At 45.1% G+C, this 18684-nt stretch overlaps 1 protein-coding gene across 8 annotated transcripts in view; it reads right to left on the bottom strand.

Annotated features, from left to right (window-relative positions):
* ANO5 (anoctamin 5) overlaps positions 1-18684 on the bottom strand; it is a 76382-nt gene that overhangs the window by 37318 nt on the left and 20380 nt on the right. For 2 of the 8 annotated variants that reach the window (XM_080983146.1, XM_080983147.1), the window contains exons 2-4: positions 9520-9590; positions 4847-4894; positions 1304-1348 (exon numbers count right to left, since the gene is read on the bottom strand). In XM_080983146.1, the coding sequence (XP_080839272.1) occupies positions 1304-1348; positions 4847-4894; positions 9520-9590 (164 nt within the window). The remainder of the gene's footprint in view (positions 1-1303; positions 1349-4846; positions 4895-9519; positions 9591-18684) is intronic. The other 6 variants (XM_080983149.1, XM_080983150.1, XM_080983148.1 and 3 more) reach the window with 5 other exon arrangements.

The following is an 18684-nucleotide window of genomic DNA, read 5'->3' as shown; positions in this document are numbered from 1 at the left end:
GAGTAAATTTGAGAATTTTTTTTGCACCAAGTCAAGTCCCTTATGAGTTAGGCTAAACTTCAGTAGGGACCTTGGATGGCATTGCAGGCAAAAAATATTTTTATTTAACCAGACATTGCCCTTCTGAGTCATTCTTCTTGGCTGCTCTGTGTTTTAAATTGAATTATGTTTTTAACTGGCTTCCGCTGTTTGGGTTTCTTATCTGATTTTACTGTACTATTGTTTATGGTGTGTGCAGTCAAGCCAATTGATTTTGTGGACTTTAGTGCTATCTGCCTTTGTAATTTTTTTATGGATAGGTGGAGAACAAATGCAACAAACAATAAAATCCTAAGTTTACCTTTCTGAATTCCACTAGACTTGGTGCCATCAGTAGTAGCAGCAGCAATCATATATAGAAATTTAGGCTATATGTAATGCCAAATGCTTTGCAGCACTGGTTTTATTCATTCTCACAATTATGCAAGGTTTTCATTTTCATTCCACTATGAAGCCCATATTATTATTTATTCTGCTAGCTGAATTTTGGGTGTGTGTGTGACACAGAATTTCAAGTGTCATTTGCACCTTTTCATAATTTTGCTACAATGTCATATGTTGCTTTTATCACACTGTTGAACTGACTCTTAATTATGCTTTTTGTTCCATGTTATCTTATGGGATATCCCTGAGCGCTTTATTTCTGTGTGGAAAGCAGACTCAAAAATCACAACAGCTGCTATGCAAATGTCCATCTAATGCATGGTGGTTGGGTGTTTGAAGGAAATTTGGTTCAATACAGCAATTGCAGTTTCTCCCAACATATGCATGCAAAACAGAGCTTAATTTAATCTACAATTAGGTTTGTATTCAGTACCTTGCAGTTGGTACTCAGTACCTTGCAATGATTAGAATGAGTCTCTAGTTATATCAAGTTCACCCTAATACAAAGGTTTTCAATGCTGAAAAACCCCGGTCAGAAATTAAATATCATATAATGTCCAATTGTCAAATAATTGGATAAGGTTTGCAGTCATGTAGGCAGAGCTTTGATGCTGTCATCAAGTTTAACATGAAATTATGTTAGGGTGGCTGTGGGTTTGTTTTGTTTTAAGAAACAAGCTAAAAATCACTGATCATTATTGGGGGGGGGGTTTCTGGTCTAAATTCTGTTCTTGTTTATATTATGCAAACTACTATTCTTTATTTAAAGACTATTGAGGCTACAAATTTAATTCCCAATTAACCAGAGACATCACATAATGAAGCTTGTTATCACTGCAGCCATCCAAGCTATTAGCAGTATCAGCTCTCTATGGTTTACCCTGAGACGTTGCTTCAGGAACAGATTGTATCTCCTTCCAGCCTTCTGGAACAACCAACAGGGAATTAGCATGTCACCACACTACTTTTTTAAAAACCTAAATCTACAATTGCGTAAAGTCAGGAACAAGACTCATTTTTCCAGATCAGAAAGTTATGGCTGCAGTAATAAAACCTGCCATAATAAAGAATACTTATTTCAAAGACAATATATGCTTACATAGACCTTAAGTTCTAATATGTACATCATACATTCAAGATATCATTTTTGGAGATCTGGTTCTTAAATTCTCCATGACACATTCACAACAAGAAAACAATGTGCTCCAAGAGACACCCATGGACAAATACAGACTGAGCATTTTGCATTCAATTCCTGTTATCACAAGAGCTGGAAGTTTACAATCAAGGTAATTTGATGCCAGGAAGCTATAGCTATACCTGCAGACACCCCAAGTTGCATTTATGTGTCCACGCTGAAATATATGTATGACTAGTCTGTCTACATACGTAAAAAAGAAAAATAGGTAAAGGGTCCCCGGGATGGTTAAGTCCAGTCAAAGGCGACTATGGGGTTGTGGTGCTCATCTCGCTTTCAGGCCGAGGGAGCAGGCGTTGGTCCACAGACAGCTTTCCAGGTCATGTGGCCAGCATGACTAAACCATTCCTGGCACAACAGAACACCTTGATGGAAACCAGAGCACATGGAAACGCCATTTACCTTCCCGCCGCAGTGTTACCTATTTATCTATTTTCACTGGAATGCTTTCAAACTGCTAGCTTGGCAGAAGCTGGGACAGAGCAACGGGTATTCACCCCGTCGTGGGGATTTGAACTGCTGGCCTTCTGATTGGCAAGCCCAAGTGGCTCAGTGGTTCAGACCATAGTGCCACCCACATCCCTTTCTGTCCACATAGCAGTAAAGGAGAACTTTCAGAGCTATGTAGTGGGCAGTGCAGTTATTGCTATCAGAAGTATTTTTCGAAGGAAAAGGAGGCATTCCATGCAGGGGCGAGAGTTTTCTCTGAGGCAGTTTCCCTTGCTTCTAGTTACATGCTCCAAAGCAAAATTGGAAGAATGGATATGCCCTCCAGTTCACAAAGCTAAGAACAGATAAAAGCCTCACATTTTATTTCTGTCCTGAGGCTTTTACCACAATATGATTAAAACCAGTTTCAGTGCCCTCTTATTTAAAAAGTCAGAGCAAGATCCAAGTTGTCTGTACCCTAACAGCTAAGTAGGTTGTGTACAAGCTTTTAGCACTTCATTCCCTAAAGGTAGCTGCTAGCTCCAAAACAAATAAGAGGTCAGCCACCAGTAACATAGCTAAGAAAAGCAAATTTTGGTTACGGCCTCCACCACCAAATTATATTAACAGAAGAGTTCTTGGTGTTTCTTTTTTTAATAATACTTGCTTATACATTTATTGTATCAGATGAATACTGTAAGAATTATTTGCTGCATATGCCAGTGGTTCCCAAACCCTTTTCCCTGTGGACAACTTAAAAATTGCTGAAGGTCTTGGCAGACCATTTATTGATTTTTCTGCCTCTTGTAGCAATCGTGATGCACCGTGCTAGATGATTTTTAATTGCTTTTTTATTGCTTCATTTATTTCTTATCATGTATTTTACTGCATTACAGTTTGCATGCCATAAATTTCAAATTGTAATACAATAAAATACATAAAAACGAAGCAATAAAATACAATTAAAAATAAATATGAGTGTTTGATGCAGACATGCTGTGGATCACCTAGATAAAGCTCATGGAGCACTAGGGTCCACAGACCACAGTTTGGCAATCTGCACATGTACAGTACAACAAATCACTTTAGAAATAAAATTGGTGCACAAAAAGGAGATGATGTTCATGATGCATATGCACTGTATTGTAAGATACCCAAGATATCACCAAAGTCTGCTAACAGGATTCTGGGATGGAAGTGTGAGCGATCAACTGACCAGGAATACCATGGAAGAATATATGGTCATAAAAAGCAGTAAAAAGTCACAGCGATATTTTTCCAGATCTTTAAATTCACAACACATTGTGTTGGAGTTATATTTCACAATTACAAACTTTATATTGCTTAATTGTACAAAATATTATATAACTTATTAATTAAAACCTGTGTTTTTTTTTTAAAAAAACAAAGTTTAGGGGTACTCTCATTTTCCTACACATATTGAAATACTGCCCCTCAATGAGGCCAAACTTATATTCACAAAATGTTTAGGGGTATGCGTACCCCAGCGTCCCCCTAGGGAAAAAAAGCACTGATTAAAACCATACAAAAGACAAACATTCATGGAAGCTATTAGGTAAGGGGAAAAAATTAAAATAGGCCTACTTCACTTAAGCATGTCAAATAAATAAATGTAAATCCAGAGTTATAACTTTCTCTTGGCTTTGAATCCAAGGGCAGTACAGTAAATAACGATAAAGATCTATCAATTGGGCACCACAAACCAGATAGATAAATAAATGGAAAAGTAACACCAGTATTAGTAATACCAATACACAATGATAGTAAGAAGTCAGCGGCCACCTCATATAATTTCATCCATCAAGCTAAGGATATCTAGGTGTACCTGAAAGGCAGACTGCTCCAACTCCATTCAAAATTCATTGGATTAAAAGTGAGATACCATGTTAAGAATATTAACAGATACCATTTTTATCCTGCTTTCACTAGCTGCATGTTGTTACAGTAATTAATAAAGCAAAGCATTACACTTTATTGGACTTCATTTTTCAGACCGATCCATTAGGAACTCCCCACTGCCCAACATTTATGCTTGCTTCAGTACAAGACAAGGGGGTGTTGAAAGTCCATTTATTCAGAAGGGGCATGCAGACTCCCACTGACAGATGAATGAGCAAGGTGGTAGAAAATAACCCCAAAGTCCTGTTAAAACAGCAGAAAAGATCCAAACACATAATAGCAACTCATTCCACAGCAAACCCAAGAAATTAAAAAAAAAAAACAGTTTCCAGTTTTCAGCATTGTGTGGCAATTTTATGCAGATTTGTCACTTCATATTTGGTGTACTCTCAGTCCTTGATACCACTGTCCATTTTAATGATTAAAATGAATGCCAGCAAACTGAGAACACTAGGCAATTAAAGAGACAAGAATTATTTAATTTTTGGATGGACAAAGATTCCATATCTAAAGTTTAATCGCTTATTCTAAAGTGTCATTTCAGAAACAGACATTACCCTTATTTCTGAAATCTTGATACTGTAAGTCAAAGGAAGAAAAGCAAGGGTCACCATTGCATTTGCAGAATGGCTTTTGTAGAGGTGTCTACTAATATAAGAGAAAGGAGGATCATTGTTGCTGATTTCTCATGCAGTCTCCCATTTTACCTTCCACACTGTTCTGGAGAGTCTATTGCACAGATTGTTGAAGGGATGTCCCAAATATCTTAAGAAAACTGGAAAATATTTTTTTTGCTGTTGTTGCATTTTGACATACAGTAAGAGACAACACTATTCATGCAGGGATGCATAACCACTGCCACTGATTGCTGCTTACCCCTTGAAGATCAGAGATGAGTAATGTAGTCTCAGTGGTACTTAGGCCCTGCCAGTGGCATCATGAGAAAAATATAATGGGATTAGTGTTGATGCAAAAGCTGCAGGGTGCTTAAAACAAAAAACCCAGCAGTAATCATGAAGCCTTGCAGGGTTTGTATGTGTTTTTAAAGCAGCAGTGAGTAATTTCCAGTTTAATTCTCAAGGAAACAATAGACTGCCATAGCCACCTGTCAGCTTTATTTCCTGTGAGGAAATAAAGTGAGGAAACTTAAACCACAGTAATTTACGTTTTAGATGGTTATTATCTTCCTGTTTGCGAACAGGAATAAAAGTTTCTATCTAATAAAAATAGAAAAAGGCTATGGTTTTGGTAAGTTTTATTCCACATTTGGAAATGATGGGGAAAGGAAGCTTTCTTTACATTTTTATCATAATAAATTTCCTGTTGGTCACTAAAAGCTTTTGTAAATTTCTATAATCTAGCGGTCTCTTGAATACAATCAAATTTACTATGTAAATTAGAAGTTTGCTGTATACCTCAAGAAGTGAGTAAATTTGGTATGAAAAATGATCTAACGTTTTATGTAATAACAAAGCCTCTCCTCTTGCAAAGAGGGGAGGGGTTGTGGGTGGGACGCGATGTCTGCCTCATGCAGGGGGCATTATGCCCCCTGCCTCCCACTCACCTGGCTGGCGCACCACGCCCACAGGTAAGCGCCCAACTGGGCAGCTTGGAGGGTGCGTGGTTTGCAGTTTAACTTACTGCTGCGCCAGCCATGCGGCCTCATTTTCCGCCTTCCCGTCGCGAGTCAAACAAATGCTTAGGACAAGGTTTTCCAACAATGATCTCAAAACATGAGTTTAAACTGGCAGTTGAGCGGGGTGTATAGTGGTGATGCATGAAGATATATAAAGACAAATGTTTGATGCGTTAGTTTCAAATACAGGTAGGGAATATGAAACAAGATGTGCAAATTTTTCTAGGTTAATTTCAGTCCAGTGCATATGAGTGCATGAGTAAGTTACAGTATTAGACAATAAAAGCCAGATGGTTATATTCATCCACAAATTAAACTGGATTCAAGTTTGTCACTGAGCATCTAGCACAAAAATTCAAAGTGATCACCTTTTTTAAAAATTAGATAAAGATGTACAACAGAATATATTGGGCAGTAACTGTTGCAGCAAGCAAAGTGGATAAGGTATTTATTATGTGAAAGTATGGCAGCCAAGCAGAACTAATTTCAGGCTAACATTCATCACAATAAATATTACTCAAAATGCATACTCATAAAACATTTTGGTAATGGCTTATCCATAACTCATCTTGTATATTATGCATTGCATGTAAATTATTGTAAAGAAATCAGAATTTAAAGTGCTGAAAAAACTTAATTGAAGTTGCAAATATATGCCCTTTTATTATTAAGCTACCATATTTATCATAAATATGTGTAGCCTCGATGCAGCTACTGAATTTACATTTGCTTTGCAACCAGAAGCCAAAAAATACAATTTTAGTATCAGATTTACACACAGGCTTTACCCAATAAAGCAAAAATACATTTGCCTTGAAATATAATTGCAAGAGTGAGCAGAATCATATTGCCCTAACCCTTCCTCTACAGTGTGTCTTGAACTTGCACATCATTTTCCAGCTCTGTGCCCTATGGCATTGGGCATTATTGCTGTCAATATGTGGCTATTGTGTTTAAAAATAAACAGTACCTGTGAACAGTTTATGGTGCAAAGGAAAATAAACTTCTGTGTGCAGGGATACATACACTGGCCTCTTCGTGCTTGTTCAACGGTGGTTCACAAACTGGAAGATGCTGCGACATCATTATATCTGGCAGGTGTGTATTTTCTGAGAGAACAGAGATTGACTCCTCCTACATCTGGTTAACATGGGGACATCTCTGCAACCTCAACCTCAAATCCACACCGACTTCCGGGTTGGCGCCATCGCCGAATGGCGGACTCCCTCCGAGCTCCGGAGGGAGTCTGCTCGGCAGGGGCTGGGTCCTACCGCACCGGCGATGCGGGGACCCTTAAAAACCACGGCCACGGAGGTCGTGGACATGGAGACTCGGCTGGCACCGCTAGCGCCCTCCCGACTCGTGAAGGAGCCTTTTTAAAGGCTACGGATCGGGTGCCGGGGAGAAGCGTGGTGCTTTGAGTCCTCTGCTATCCCTGCCGAGCGCAGCCGCATGCCATCCGGCGGAGAGCGCTGACTTCTTCCATTGAAAATTCGGACTTCTTAACAACAACCCGTGAGTAATTGGGAAACCGGGTTCAAAAGGAGGAAAAAAAAGAATTCTTTTTTTTCGGATTGGACACGAGCGGGGGGGGATCCAAAAAGGAAGTCAGTCCCCCCCCCTACTGTAAACCTTCCAAAACAAGGACGGGGAAACCAAGGTCCAAAAAGATGTGTATTGCTGATTAAAACTAAGAATTCCACGATGGGGAACTATAAGAACTGTGCTGGAGGAAGAATTGAGGGAGAAGAAACGTAACCCCCCCCCCCCTGGGAACCGGGGTGATTGAAGAGAGAGCCTGGTGAAAAGAGTCGGAGATTTTGACAGCTGTCAAAGTAGCTGTCAAAGTCGGAAAGCAGAGAGGATTTTATTATGAGAACTTTGCTGGTTGAATTTGTTACAATTTGCTATAATTTGTTAAAACTTGGATACAAAATGGCGATAACATGGATAACAATCGGACTTTTGGACTAGAGAAAACAAAGTTACAACAATCCCCCTAGCGGAGTTTTGGGACATTACAAAGATGGTCGTAAGTGGAAAAATACCATTGGAATTTTACAGGACTGGTTATCTTCTGGGAAAGCTGCAAAACGGAAATAATATTTTGTCTACAGGGTGTTCGGCTAAAGGAGACAATAGAATTTTCTATTGAAGAAAGGAAGGGACTGAACGCAAGTTTTCGTTCCTGAATAATAATAATCCCTGCAGAGTTACTAAGCTTCTGAATTAGAACGTTTCAGCAGCGGAACAAGAGGAAACTGGACTACAACTTGGAAAGAACAATGGGGGGAGTTTTATTTAAAGATTTGAAGTTAAATGTTTTAAAAAATAATTATAAACAGAAAAAGCCAGCAAGGAATTGGGGGAAATAGGTGATTTATGGACTTTAAGAATTCCAGGCGGATAACATGGTTTGGTGGTCAGGGGGATATTAAACCGGGGACAGGGGGGGGGAGAACTAAAATCCAAAGGCTTGTCAATTTTTTTTTTTTCTGAATGAGCTTTTTCTTCATCTATTATATTTTTTATTTCTTATTTCTTATATTTCTATTGTGTGGGGTGTCTTTATCATTAAAAAAAGGGAAATTGTGGAATGAAAATGGGGTGGGCCCTGGGGAGAGAACTTTTGTTTTTTATTAAGGGTATTGATGAGGAGTGTATAAATTTTAAATTCGAATAATGGTCTAAACAAATTAAGTTTCAATTAGAACTGAGAGCTTGTGGAGCCAACAATATGAAAGGGGAATATGGTAGGGGTGGGGGAAGGGGGGAGTCCCAGAAAGTGGATGTATGAAAATAAGGCTTTAAATGTACTTTAACTCTTACTTTCTGTATTTTTGAAAATCTTAATAAATATCATTTAAAAAAAAAAAAACAAATCCACACCATTGCCTCACTCCACTGCCATGGACGATGGGGTGTGGCAGTTGCTGTTACTCTATTTTGGAGCAGAGTGTTTTTCTGGGATGGTGAGTCTAGAATATGGCAGATGTTGTACCAGTGTAGTGAAAGCACAGCTCTTCTCCTGGTGTATGGGAATAAAGGATTGTTCTTCCCACATAGTACCGGTATATGCCCTCAAATACTACCACGTGTTTAAACTCATTAAACTTATGATAGGTATGCGATTCGCAACCTGAACAATTTCACTAAAGTAATGAAGAGAATATATATTTACAAGAGCAAGTACATACAGTATCCAAAGTATACAACAAGTGGGCTACCAATATCAAATCAAGACTTTCTAATAATCAGCCTAAATAAATACATACATACATACATACATACATACAGCGCTAAATATATATAAAATAAATACAGTTTAAGTTGGGTTGTTAAAAAACACTTTACATTAAGATATAGGAAGCTGCCTTGAACTAGGTTAGACTATTCTTCCAGCTATGCAAAGTAATGTATAGCATTAACTATTATGAGAGCTGTGAATTAATACTATTATTGTATCACATGGGAATACAAACACAAGGCATAGATGGTTTTCTCATATCTGAATCACGTAACATTATTTGATTTCATGTAACATTCATCAGCTTAATCATCTAACCAATTCACACATGTAACCAGGCTTCTATATGCAGTTTCCTAGATTAGGGGGCACTTGCACAATTCTGCTGCACAATGGAATTTAGGGTGGACAAACTTTCCTGGCTCCATTTTGCTTGTCTTCTGTAGACTGGCAAGGCCCTGCATTCCACTCCTTTTGTCTTCCAATTTCCCCTGCAAATTCTATAATTGATTTCTTAGAAGCCAATTTCTAAATATTAAAGTTTATGCCTTCCCTGAGAGATTAATGGCAATCTAATGAGGTTTTCACTTACCCACAGCATTACTTCCCTTTCAGTATCAAAAATCACATTTTATAAAACGAACTGTGCCCACAGTTAAACCTTACCTCAGAGTTGCAAGGCAGTTCTGAATCTGTGTTTGATAAATTTTCAAATAAAGGTCCATTGCTTTCTTCTCCTAAAGAATACAGGAATAAAAGTCACATTTACCTCAAATGTATGCTTCCCTAAAATAATAATAATAATAATTCATGTTTGAAGTTAAAAGAAATATTTACAGCCTACTCTTAAATATGTTTACTCAGAGCTAAGACTTTCTGAGTTTAATGAGGCTTACACTTTCTGTTCACATGTACTAACCAATAGGTGCCCTTGGCAGTCACATAACAACACAGACAATTCTGGCAGTGTATCCATGCTTGCAATTCTGGGATACTGATTTCATATTTTAGTAGCTACATCCTGAGAGGCCATTATCACCCACAATAAGTAGTGCATCATGTACAGCAAAGGGAGGACAAGCGTGTTTGCATCATAGGAAGCTGCCTTCTACTGAGTTATTGGTCAGCTAGCTGATTTGTGATGGCTCTCCACCCGTGCCTGGAGATGTCAGGGACCTTCCACACATAAAGCATGTGTTCTGCTAAAGTTACAGCCCTTCCTCACATCTGTGAAAACATACTGAATTGAGGCAAATGTTAGGACAAAGGTAGGAGAGGGGGGAGGGAGAGGGAGAGCGGGGCAGGTAGGTGAGGAAGGGCTTGGCCTCCTCCATCCCTTCAAGATGGGGGGGGGGCCTCAGCCCCATCCCAAAAGACATTGGGGGAGGGGGGCTGCAGGCACCTCTGCCCTATAGAGTTGGCACCTATGTGTACCAGCAACTCTGTTCGACACTCCACATAATCCACAAAAGTTTATGCTATAATAAATGCATCAATCTTTGAGGTGCCACAATATTTTTTTTGCTGTTTTTGCTGCAACATACTAACATGTCAACCATCTCTAAATACATTGTTGTGCTTGTTCTGTAGCCATTTCCTGAAAATGCAACCGGCCTTTCATTGTTAAAGAATCAATGAAGAATACTTTTTTGTGCTTCTCCAAGCAATGGGATCTTGTCTTCTGTACACTGAAAGAAGTATCAACCTTCAAGCAAAGATTATCCTGTATTCTGGCCACACTTGTACCCTACATAGAGTTTGTACTTCTGAATCATTACATGAAGAAAAGCCACAGAACAACATGCATCCTAATAACTAACAGCAATGCAGGAATTCACATGAAGAACTTTCTTGTAAATGGGCTTTCTCTGTTCACACTTTGTCCTGAGCTCAATAAGAGCTGTTTATTTTACCTGCAAGCATACAATGTCTAACAAATGGTTTTTAATGATGCCAGCTGTCAGGGGTTCAGGAGCAGAGGCAAGGGCAAGGGAGGAAACAGAGAGCGAGGGGGAGGAGGCAGAAGAAAAGATGAGTGATGACGACGACCCGAGATCTCCGAGTCTTTCCAGTGAATCAGAAGATTCACAGAAAGGAGCACCAGTGGCCAGGGCAAGGGGGGAGCCTAGGGGGACACCCCAGGAAGATAGAGCCAGAGGGGACTCAGAGGGGAGCAGTTGGAAATCGGGACCAGCGTCACCGCCAGAGAGCAGGGAAGAGGAAGGGCGCCAGGGATCAAGCGCTGGCAGCTCACAACAGGGGGGAGGGCACGAGTCAGGAGTGGCCACACCTCCATCGGGGAGCGAAGAAACGGTCAGACGGAAGGTGGAAGGTTGGGCGCGCGCGCCAAGTTCAAATGCACAGGAAGGTGGCGCAGTAGGCAGCCCGGAAAGGGAGCCAGGTCCTAAAGCCCGCCGAAAGGAGGGAGAAGAGTCAGGGGGGTCAGCGTCAGCGTCAGAGGAATCCCGGAAGGAAGAGACCCCGGGGGGCAGAGGGACCCAGAGAAGAACAGTCAGGCGGAAAAGGTGGAGCAAGGCTAGGATATTAAGTTGGTGTACAAGGGGCGGAGACTCAGATGGAGCTTCGCCGATCTAACCATTAGACGTAGGGTTGCACGCAGCAGCTTGAGAATGGAAACTGTAACTCAATAAAGACTTTTATTTAATGATCGCTGGCTAGCGTGATCCTCTGTGAGCTAGGATCTGGAAGCAACTCTGACAGTAAGCTCCATCCCTTAAATTGTGGGCATCTACAGCCTCGCGGAGAGGAGAGAAAGCGGGTGCCTACTAGCGAGCTCACGAACGGCAGACAACATGACGGCCGAACAGCAGATAGTGGAACTCAGAGAAGCAGTGTCGCGACTGAATGCCGAGGCTCTTGCATCCAGGAAGAGAGAGGAGGACGCAGCTGCCGCCTACAGGGATCTCCAGGTCAGGTTGGAAGTGCTTACGAAGCAAGGGCAACTGACACCCAAACCGGAGGGAATTGGGTTGGGGAGACGAACAGGCGGTTTGGTCTCTCACTTCGATGGGAATTTGCAACAGTACCCCAACTTTAGAGCAGATGTAATGTGTGCACTGCAACTGCTGAACAAAGACTTTAGAGATGAGCAAGAGAAGGTGGGATTCATCATGTCCCATTTGCATGGAGATGCTAAAGCATGGCTGCGCAATTTGTGGAGAGATAAGGATCCGGCGCTCCAAAATGCGGATGCCTTTATTAAAGCGATGGATGGGTGCTTTTTGTCAAGCATTGACGTGGATCTTGCTCGGCAGCAGATACATGGACTGAAGCAAGGGAGGGCCAGCGTAAGGCAGTACCATGCCCGCTTTTTCGCTTTGGTCAGTGCTCTGGAATGGGACAGAGATTCGGCTCCTGTAAGAGACCTGTTTTGGGAGGGATTGCACGGCTCGGTTAAAGATGAAATTGCGAGGGGGGAGAGACCCCGGACCACGCAGGAGATCGTTCAGAGGGCGCTGGCGGTGGGGGTGCGGCTGGAAGGACGTCCGTGGAGCAGTGGCGAAGGGCGTGGAGGGCGCGAACCAGCCAGGGGCTCCTCCTTCCTTCCCAGAGAAGCAGCGCGTGCGCAATCCACGCCTCCGCCAGGAGGAGGAGCGGAACCTATGGAGGTTGGAGGTGCAAGGGCTCAGTCAGCAGCCAGAGCCCTAGCACCGGCAGCAGTGAAAGCGAAGCCTCCTAGAGGGAACAGGAAGTGTTACATCTGCGATGATCCACAGCATATGGCGAAAGAGTGTCCCCAGAGGCTCCACAAGCACACTGCAGCCTCAGCAATGGTAACTGCAGCAACGCAGCAAGGACAACCACAGCAGGGAAACGACGGAGTCTGGTTGGAGGAAGAGGCACTGGGGCCCAGCCAGACGTGTCAGTGAAGCAGTCCCCAGAGATTTTACAGCCCATGGACCCCCTCCCGCCCAAACCGGTAGTGAGGCTCACCGCGTCGCTCCAGCTGCCCAATGGAATCACCATGGACGTGCCAATCACCATTGACTCCGGAAGCAATGCGGACTTTATAGGGCAGGACTTTGTCGACCGGCACGCTATACAGTTGCTGCCTGCCACGCTGCCCCTGCAGGTTGTCACGGTGGATGGCAGGGAGCTGCTAGGGGGGCAAGTGGTGAAGCAGACGCCACCAATGGTGATGCGACTTGGGAATCACAGGGAAATCATCAGCTTCAATGTCACTCAACTATCGGACACGCCCATTGTATTGGGCATGAGTTGGCTGGACAAGCACAGCCCGACGCTGGCTTGGTACCAGAGGCAGCTGACCTTCGGCTCTTCCTTTTGCGCTGAACACTGCATCGTGCCCAGGCAGGAAGGAGGGGAAGAGGAGTCACAGCTGCAGCTAGGCACGCTGCAAGCGGTTCCCCACAAGTACGCGGAATTTTTGGAGGTTTTCTGCGAGAAGGAGGCAGACAGGCTACCCCCCCACAGACCATATGACTGCAAAATTGACCTGCTGCCGGGGGCGGCGCTGCCCAAAGGGAAGCTGTATTCCATGTCTGAGGACGAACTGCAGGAACTCAAAGAGTTCATAGATCATAATTTGGAGCGCGGTTTCATCCGAGAGTCCAAGGCAGCGGGGGGCAGTCCGGTATTCTTTGTTAAGAAGCGGGACACGCCCCAAAAAAGACTTGTAGTGGACTTTCGCATCTTGAACAGTGTGACCAAGCCATCGGACTTCCCCATGCCCCGAATCGACGACCTCCTCGCAAAGGTACGGAAGGGCAGAGTGTTCACCAAGTTCGACCTGCGAGGGGCATACAACCTCATTCGCATGCGGGAAGGAGATGAGTGGAAGACAGCCATGTTCACGCCCCTGGGCACCTACGAATATAGAGTTATGCCTTTTGGATTGCAAAATGGCTCCCACGTTTTTCAAGCTTTCATGCATCACGTGTTGGCGGGGCTCCTCTACAAGACGTGCGTCTGTTTCTTGGATGACATCCTGATCTTTTCGGAATCGCAGCAGGAGCATGACAGACACGTCAAGGAAGTGCTGAGCAGGCTACAGCAACATAGGCTTTACGCCAAGCTGGAGAAGTGCCAATTCGACGTGACGGAGGTGGATTTCCTGGGCTACAAGTTGTCTGATAAAGGGCTCGCCATGGACAGCGCCAAGGTCCGAGCAGTGTTGGATTGGAAAAGCCCACGCAACCGGAAGGAGGTCCAACGGTTTGTCGGCTTCGCGAACTTCTATCGCAAGTTTATCAAAGGCTTTGCGATGCAGACAGCGGCCATCACGGACACGCTCAGCTCCAAGAAAAAGAAGTTCATCTGGACAGAGCAGGCGGAGCAGTCCTTTCAGGCACTCAAGCGTCTCTTCGCGTCGGAAGAGCAGCTGCTTCATGTCAACCCCAGCAGGCCGATGAGGGTGGAGACAGACGCTTCGGACAGAGCCGTGGGAGCAGTCCTGCTGCAGAAAGACCCGCAGGGGGTTTGGAGGCCGGGAGCGTTTTATTCAAGGAAGCTCAGCAAGTCCGAACAGAACTACACCATCTGGGACAGGGAGTTGCTGGCCATTCATGCAGCGTTCAAAGCGTGGAGGCACTTCCTGATCGGCGCCAAGCACACGGTGCAGGTCTGCACGGACCACAAGAATCTAGAGCACTGGCGCACGGCACAGTTCCTGAACCAGAGGCAGATACGTTGGGCTGAGTTCTTTGCGAATTTCGACTTCCGAATAGAATATGTCCCGGGGGACACCAACATCATGGCGGATGCTCTCTCCCGTAAGCCACAGTATCTGGAGGAGGCAACGCCAGCGGCCGCCATGCACATCTTCGCACCGACAGTGTGGGCGTGCGCGGCGGCAACAGTTGACCTGGATGCGGTGCGACGAGCGTTGCAGGATGACTCCTTCGCGCAAGCAAAGATGGCAGAGGTGCACAGGGGCACGGCAGCGACCGACGAGTTCCAGCTGCGAGATGGTTTGCTCATCCGTAAAGGGGCCATCTACGTGCCGGGAGACGAACTTCGCGCCAAGGTACTGCAGCAGCTGCACGACGCGCCCACTGCCGGGCACTTTGGCAAGGAGAAGACGGTGGAATTAGTAGCCAGAGACTTCTGGTGGCCCGGAATGAGAGGGGAAGTCGCGGACTACGTGGCGAGGTGTGACACCTGCCAGAGGGCCAAACCAGTGCACAGACCGCCGGCCGGACTGCTGGAACCGCTGCAAACTCCGTTCGAACCATGGGAGAGAGTGGCCCTGGACTTTGTCACGGATCTGCCCAGCTCGAGGGGCAAGACGGCTGTGCTGGTGGTGGTGGACTTGTTCTCCAAGATGGCACATTTCATTCCGTGTGCGAAGGTGGCCACGGCGGAACAAACCGCCAAACTGTTCATAGACCACGTGTTCAAGGTTCACGGTCTGCCGCGGTCTATTCTGTCCGACCGAGGGCGACAGTTCATCTCGAACTTCTGGCAGAGGCTGATGGGCTTCCTGAACGTCAAGATCAACCTGGCGTCGGCTAGACACCCGCAGACCAACGGGCAAGCGGAGCGGGTCAATGCCATCATGCAGCAGTACCTGAGATGTTATGCGAATCAACAGCCTGCGACGTGGGTGGATTACCTGCCTCTCGCCGAGTTCGCCTACAACAACACGAAGCACGTGTCCACGGGGGTCACGCCGTTCTTCGCCAACAACGGGAGGCACCCCAGAACCTTCCCGGGACTGGAAAGAATGGGGGAGGGGGAGCCGCAGACAGCAGATGCGTTCGCGTCGGAGTTGCAGGAGGTCCACGATCAGCTGCGGCGGCACCTGGAGCTGGCTAAACACGCATACAAGGTACAAGCGGACAAACACAGAAGGGTTGGCGAAGAGATCCATGTGGGAGACTGGGTCTGGTTAGCAGCCCACGCAGTGCCGGCCAGGTCGTTGGCGAAGAAGAAACTAGGGCATAAACAACTGGGGCCCTACCAAGTCGAAGAACAGGTCAACCCGGTGGCTTTCAGGCTGGCTCTTCCGGAGGGTTCCAGAATGCATCCGGTGTTCCACAGATCGGTGCTCACTCCCTACAAGGCACCTCACAGGTTTCAGGAACCAGGAACGGCACCGGGTCCGCTCCGAGAGAGAACCGGGCAAGGGGGAGTGGCACAGGAGGAGCGCATCAACGAAGTCACGGAGATTTTGGACTCCAGATGGGGGGAAGAGGGGGTAGAATACCTTCTCTCCAAGGAGGGCACCCCGGCCAGTGCCAACAGCTGGGTGCCGGGCTACGCTTTAGACGAACCTCTGCTCAAAGAAGAGTTTCATGCCCTCTTCCCACATAGGCCAATGCCAGCAGACTTTTTCGACGACTGGCTTTTCACGCCCACGCTTTCAGCCAGCACGTTCCGGGGGTTCGACTCGGACGAGGAACCGACACGAGACGCCCGTTCCCCGGAGGGGTCACCCTCGGGATCTGCTTCAGAACCCTCGTATTGGTGGGATGATCGACCAGAGGAGCAGTTCCGCAGAAGGTGGCTGGAGGGTCCAGGACGAGCAACGTCTTCAGAAGGCAACGAGGGAGAGACGGACATGGACGTTTTCGGGGACGACCCGGGTTTCGAGCACGGCGGCACAGAGATGGAAGCGGAGGTGACCGTCGTCAACGAGAGCAGGGAGGAAGAACCGGAAGACTTCGGATGGCGGCCCGCCACGGGAAGCGAACTGTATCCGACATTCGTCCCCCTGACACAGCAGCACCCAGATCCCGCACCGGAAGGAGGGGAGGGGGGAAGAGGGGGCTTCGAGGGGGGGATGGATGTCAGGGGTTCAGGAGCAGAGGCAAGGGCAAGGGAGGAAACAGAGAGCGAGGGGGAGGAGGCAGAAGAAAAGATGAGTGATGACGACGACCCGAGATCTCCGAGTCTTTCCAGTGAATCAGAAGATTCACAGAAAGGAGCACCAGTGGCCAGGGCAAGGGGGGAGCCTAGGGGGACACCCCAGGAAGATAGAGCCAGAGGGGACTCAGAGGGGAGCAGTTGGAAATCGGGACCAGCGTCACCGCCAGAGAGCAGGGAAGAGGAAGGGCGCCAGGGATCAAGCGCTGGCAGCTCACAACAGGGGGGAGGGCACGAGTCAGGAGTGGCCACACCTCCATCGGGGAGCGAAGAAACGGTCAGACGGAAGGTGGAAGGTTGGGCGCGCGCGCCAAGTTCAAATGCACAGGAAGGTGGCGCAGTAGGCAGCCCGGAAAGGGAGCCAGGTCCTAAAGCCCGCCGAAAGGAGGGAGAAGAGTCAGGGGGGTCAGCGTCAGAGGAATCCCGGAAGGAAGAGACCCCGGGGGGCAGAGGGACCCAGAGAAGAACAGTCAGGCGGAAAAGGTGGAGCAAGGCTAGGATATTAAGTTGGTGTACAAGGGGCGGAGACTCAGATGGAGCTTCGCCGATCTAACCATTAGACGTAGGGTTGCACGCAGCAGCTTGAGAATGGAAACTGTAACTCAATAAAGACTTTTATTTAATGATCGCTGGCTAGCGTGATCCTCTGTGAGCTAGGATCTGGAAGCAACTCTGACACCAGCTGATGCCCTTATATCAGATTATATAATTTACATGAGGTAAATAATCTTTCAAAAGTGATAATATACATGATAATATTTTATATCCTTATACTTTGCTGCTGTTCATTTAACTGTTTGCCAGCGAGAAAGAAAACAATTGAAACATCTATGTCTGGCATTCAATGAACTTCTTGCATACAAGTATGAAACACTGACCACAATTTACCTATTTCATATGGTCATGAAATCTTTAAAATATGCATCAAGACCCCCACCTACTAGGAGTTTCCTGCTCAGTTTAACGAAGAAATTCTATTTCTACTGAAATCAATGGAGAAACTCAGACCTGTTCTTTGGAACTTCCTGCTGTTGCAAAACTGGTTGTTTTCCATGGCTTAAAAATTTCCATAAATTTTACATAAAGAAGAGCTTTATGTGCACAGTGGAAAGTCCAAACAGCTTTGGATCATAGACCATTCATTTATGAGCCCAAATGATTTCACCATAATCCCACCCCCAAGCGTGCCTAGAATGGCAGCTCTGGATTTTTGTATTCCACTATGTTGAGCTTGTATTCATGAATCTAGTAGTATATGTAAATTGAACGTTGTATGTTGAACATGCAATGTTATTAGCATACCTTGTTGACTTATTGTGTAAACTGCCTTTGAAGTACCATCACACGGAACTCATTCTAATTCTCACATGCAACCTATACTTGATGCTTCTGTCACCGACTACCAAATATGCATGTGTGAACTTATGCTTAGGCTTTTGTCTTAAGCCCATTTATATGGAAGGCAATTCTGTGAAGTCAGTCTGCGAAACACTAAAAAAATTTAAATTTGGCTAAAGAAGAAACTTAATATCTTCTTGATTTACAACTACATCTCATTAGATAGAAAGGAGGGGGAAAATGAATTAAATTTCCTTTGAAATGTGTCTGAAACATATTGAGGTATATACACTAACCAGCAAGCAATCTCTCTCTAGCACATATTCACTTTATTTAATAAACTTTACATTTCACTTGGCTATAGTGAAACCTCTATGTGGTTTACAAGAAATATTGTAATTATCAACAAAAACAGTTTATATTAAACATGTCAATATGTCTGGATAGGCTTGCCTGAACAAAAATGTTTTAAGCAGGCACTGAAAAGTGTACAGCAAAGGTGCCTATGCAATGTCAAAACACAAGGAACAGACATAGCACAAAGGAATTGAGTTTCCATTGTGCAATATCTGTTGCAGAACAAATCCTTAAAGAAATGATTTGTGTTTCTAAAGCAGAATGAAATCTACTTTGTGGCAAAGGAAT

Source organism: Podarcis pityusensis (assembly GCF_964106645.2).
Source record: "Podarcis pityusensis genome assembly, chromosome: 1".
NCBI lineage: Eukaryota > Metazoa > Chordata > Lepidosauria > Squamata > Lacertidae > Podarcis > Podarcis pityusensis.
The sequence above is the reverse complement of the archived record's forward strand: the minus strand, read 5'-3'. Positions and strand labels throughout refer to the sequence as shown.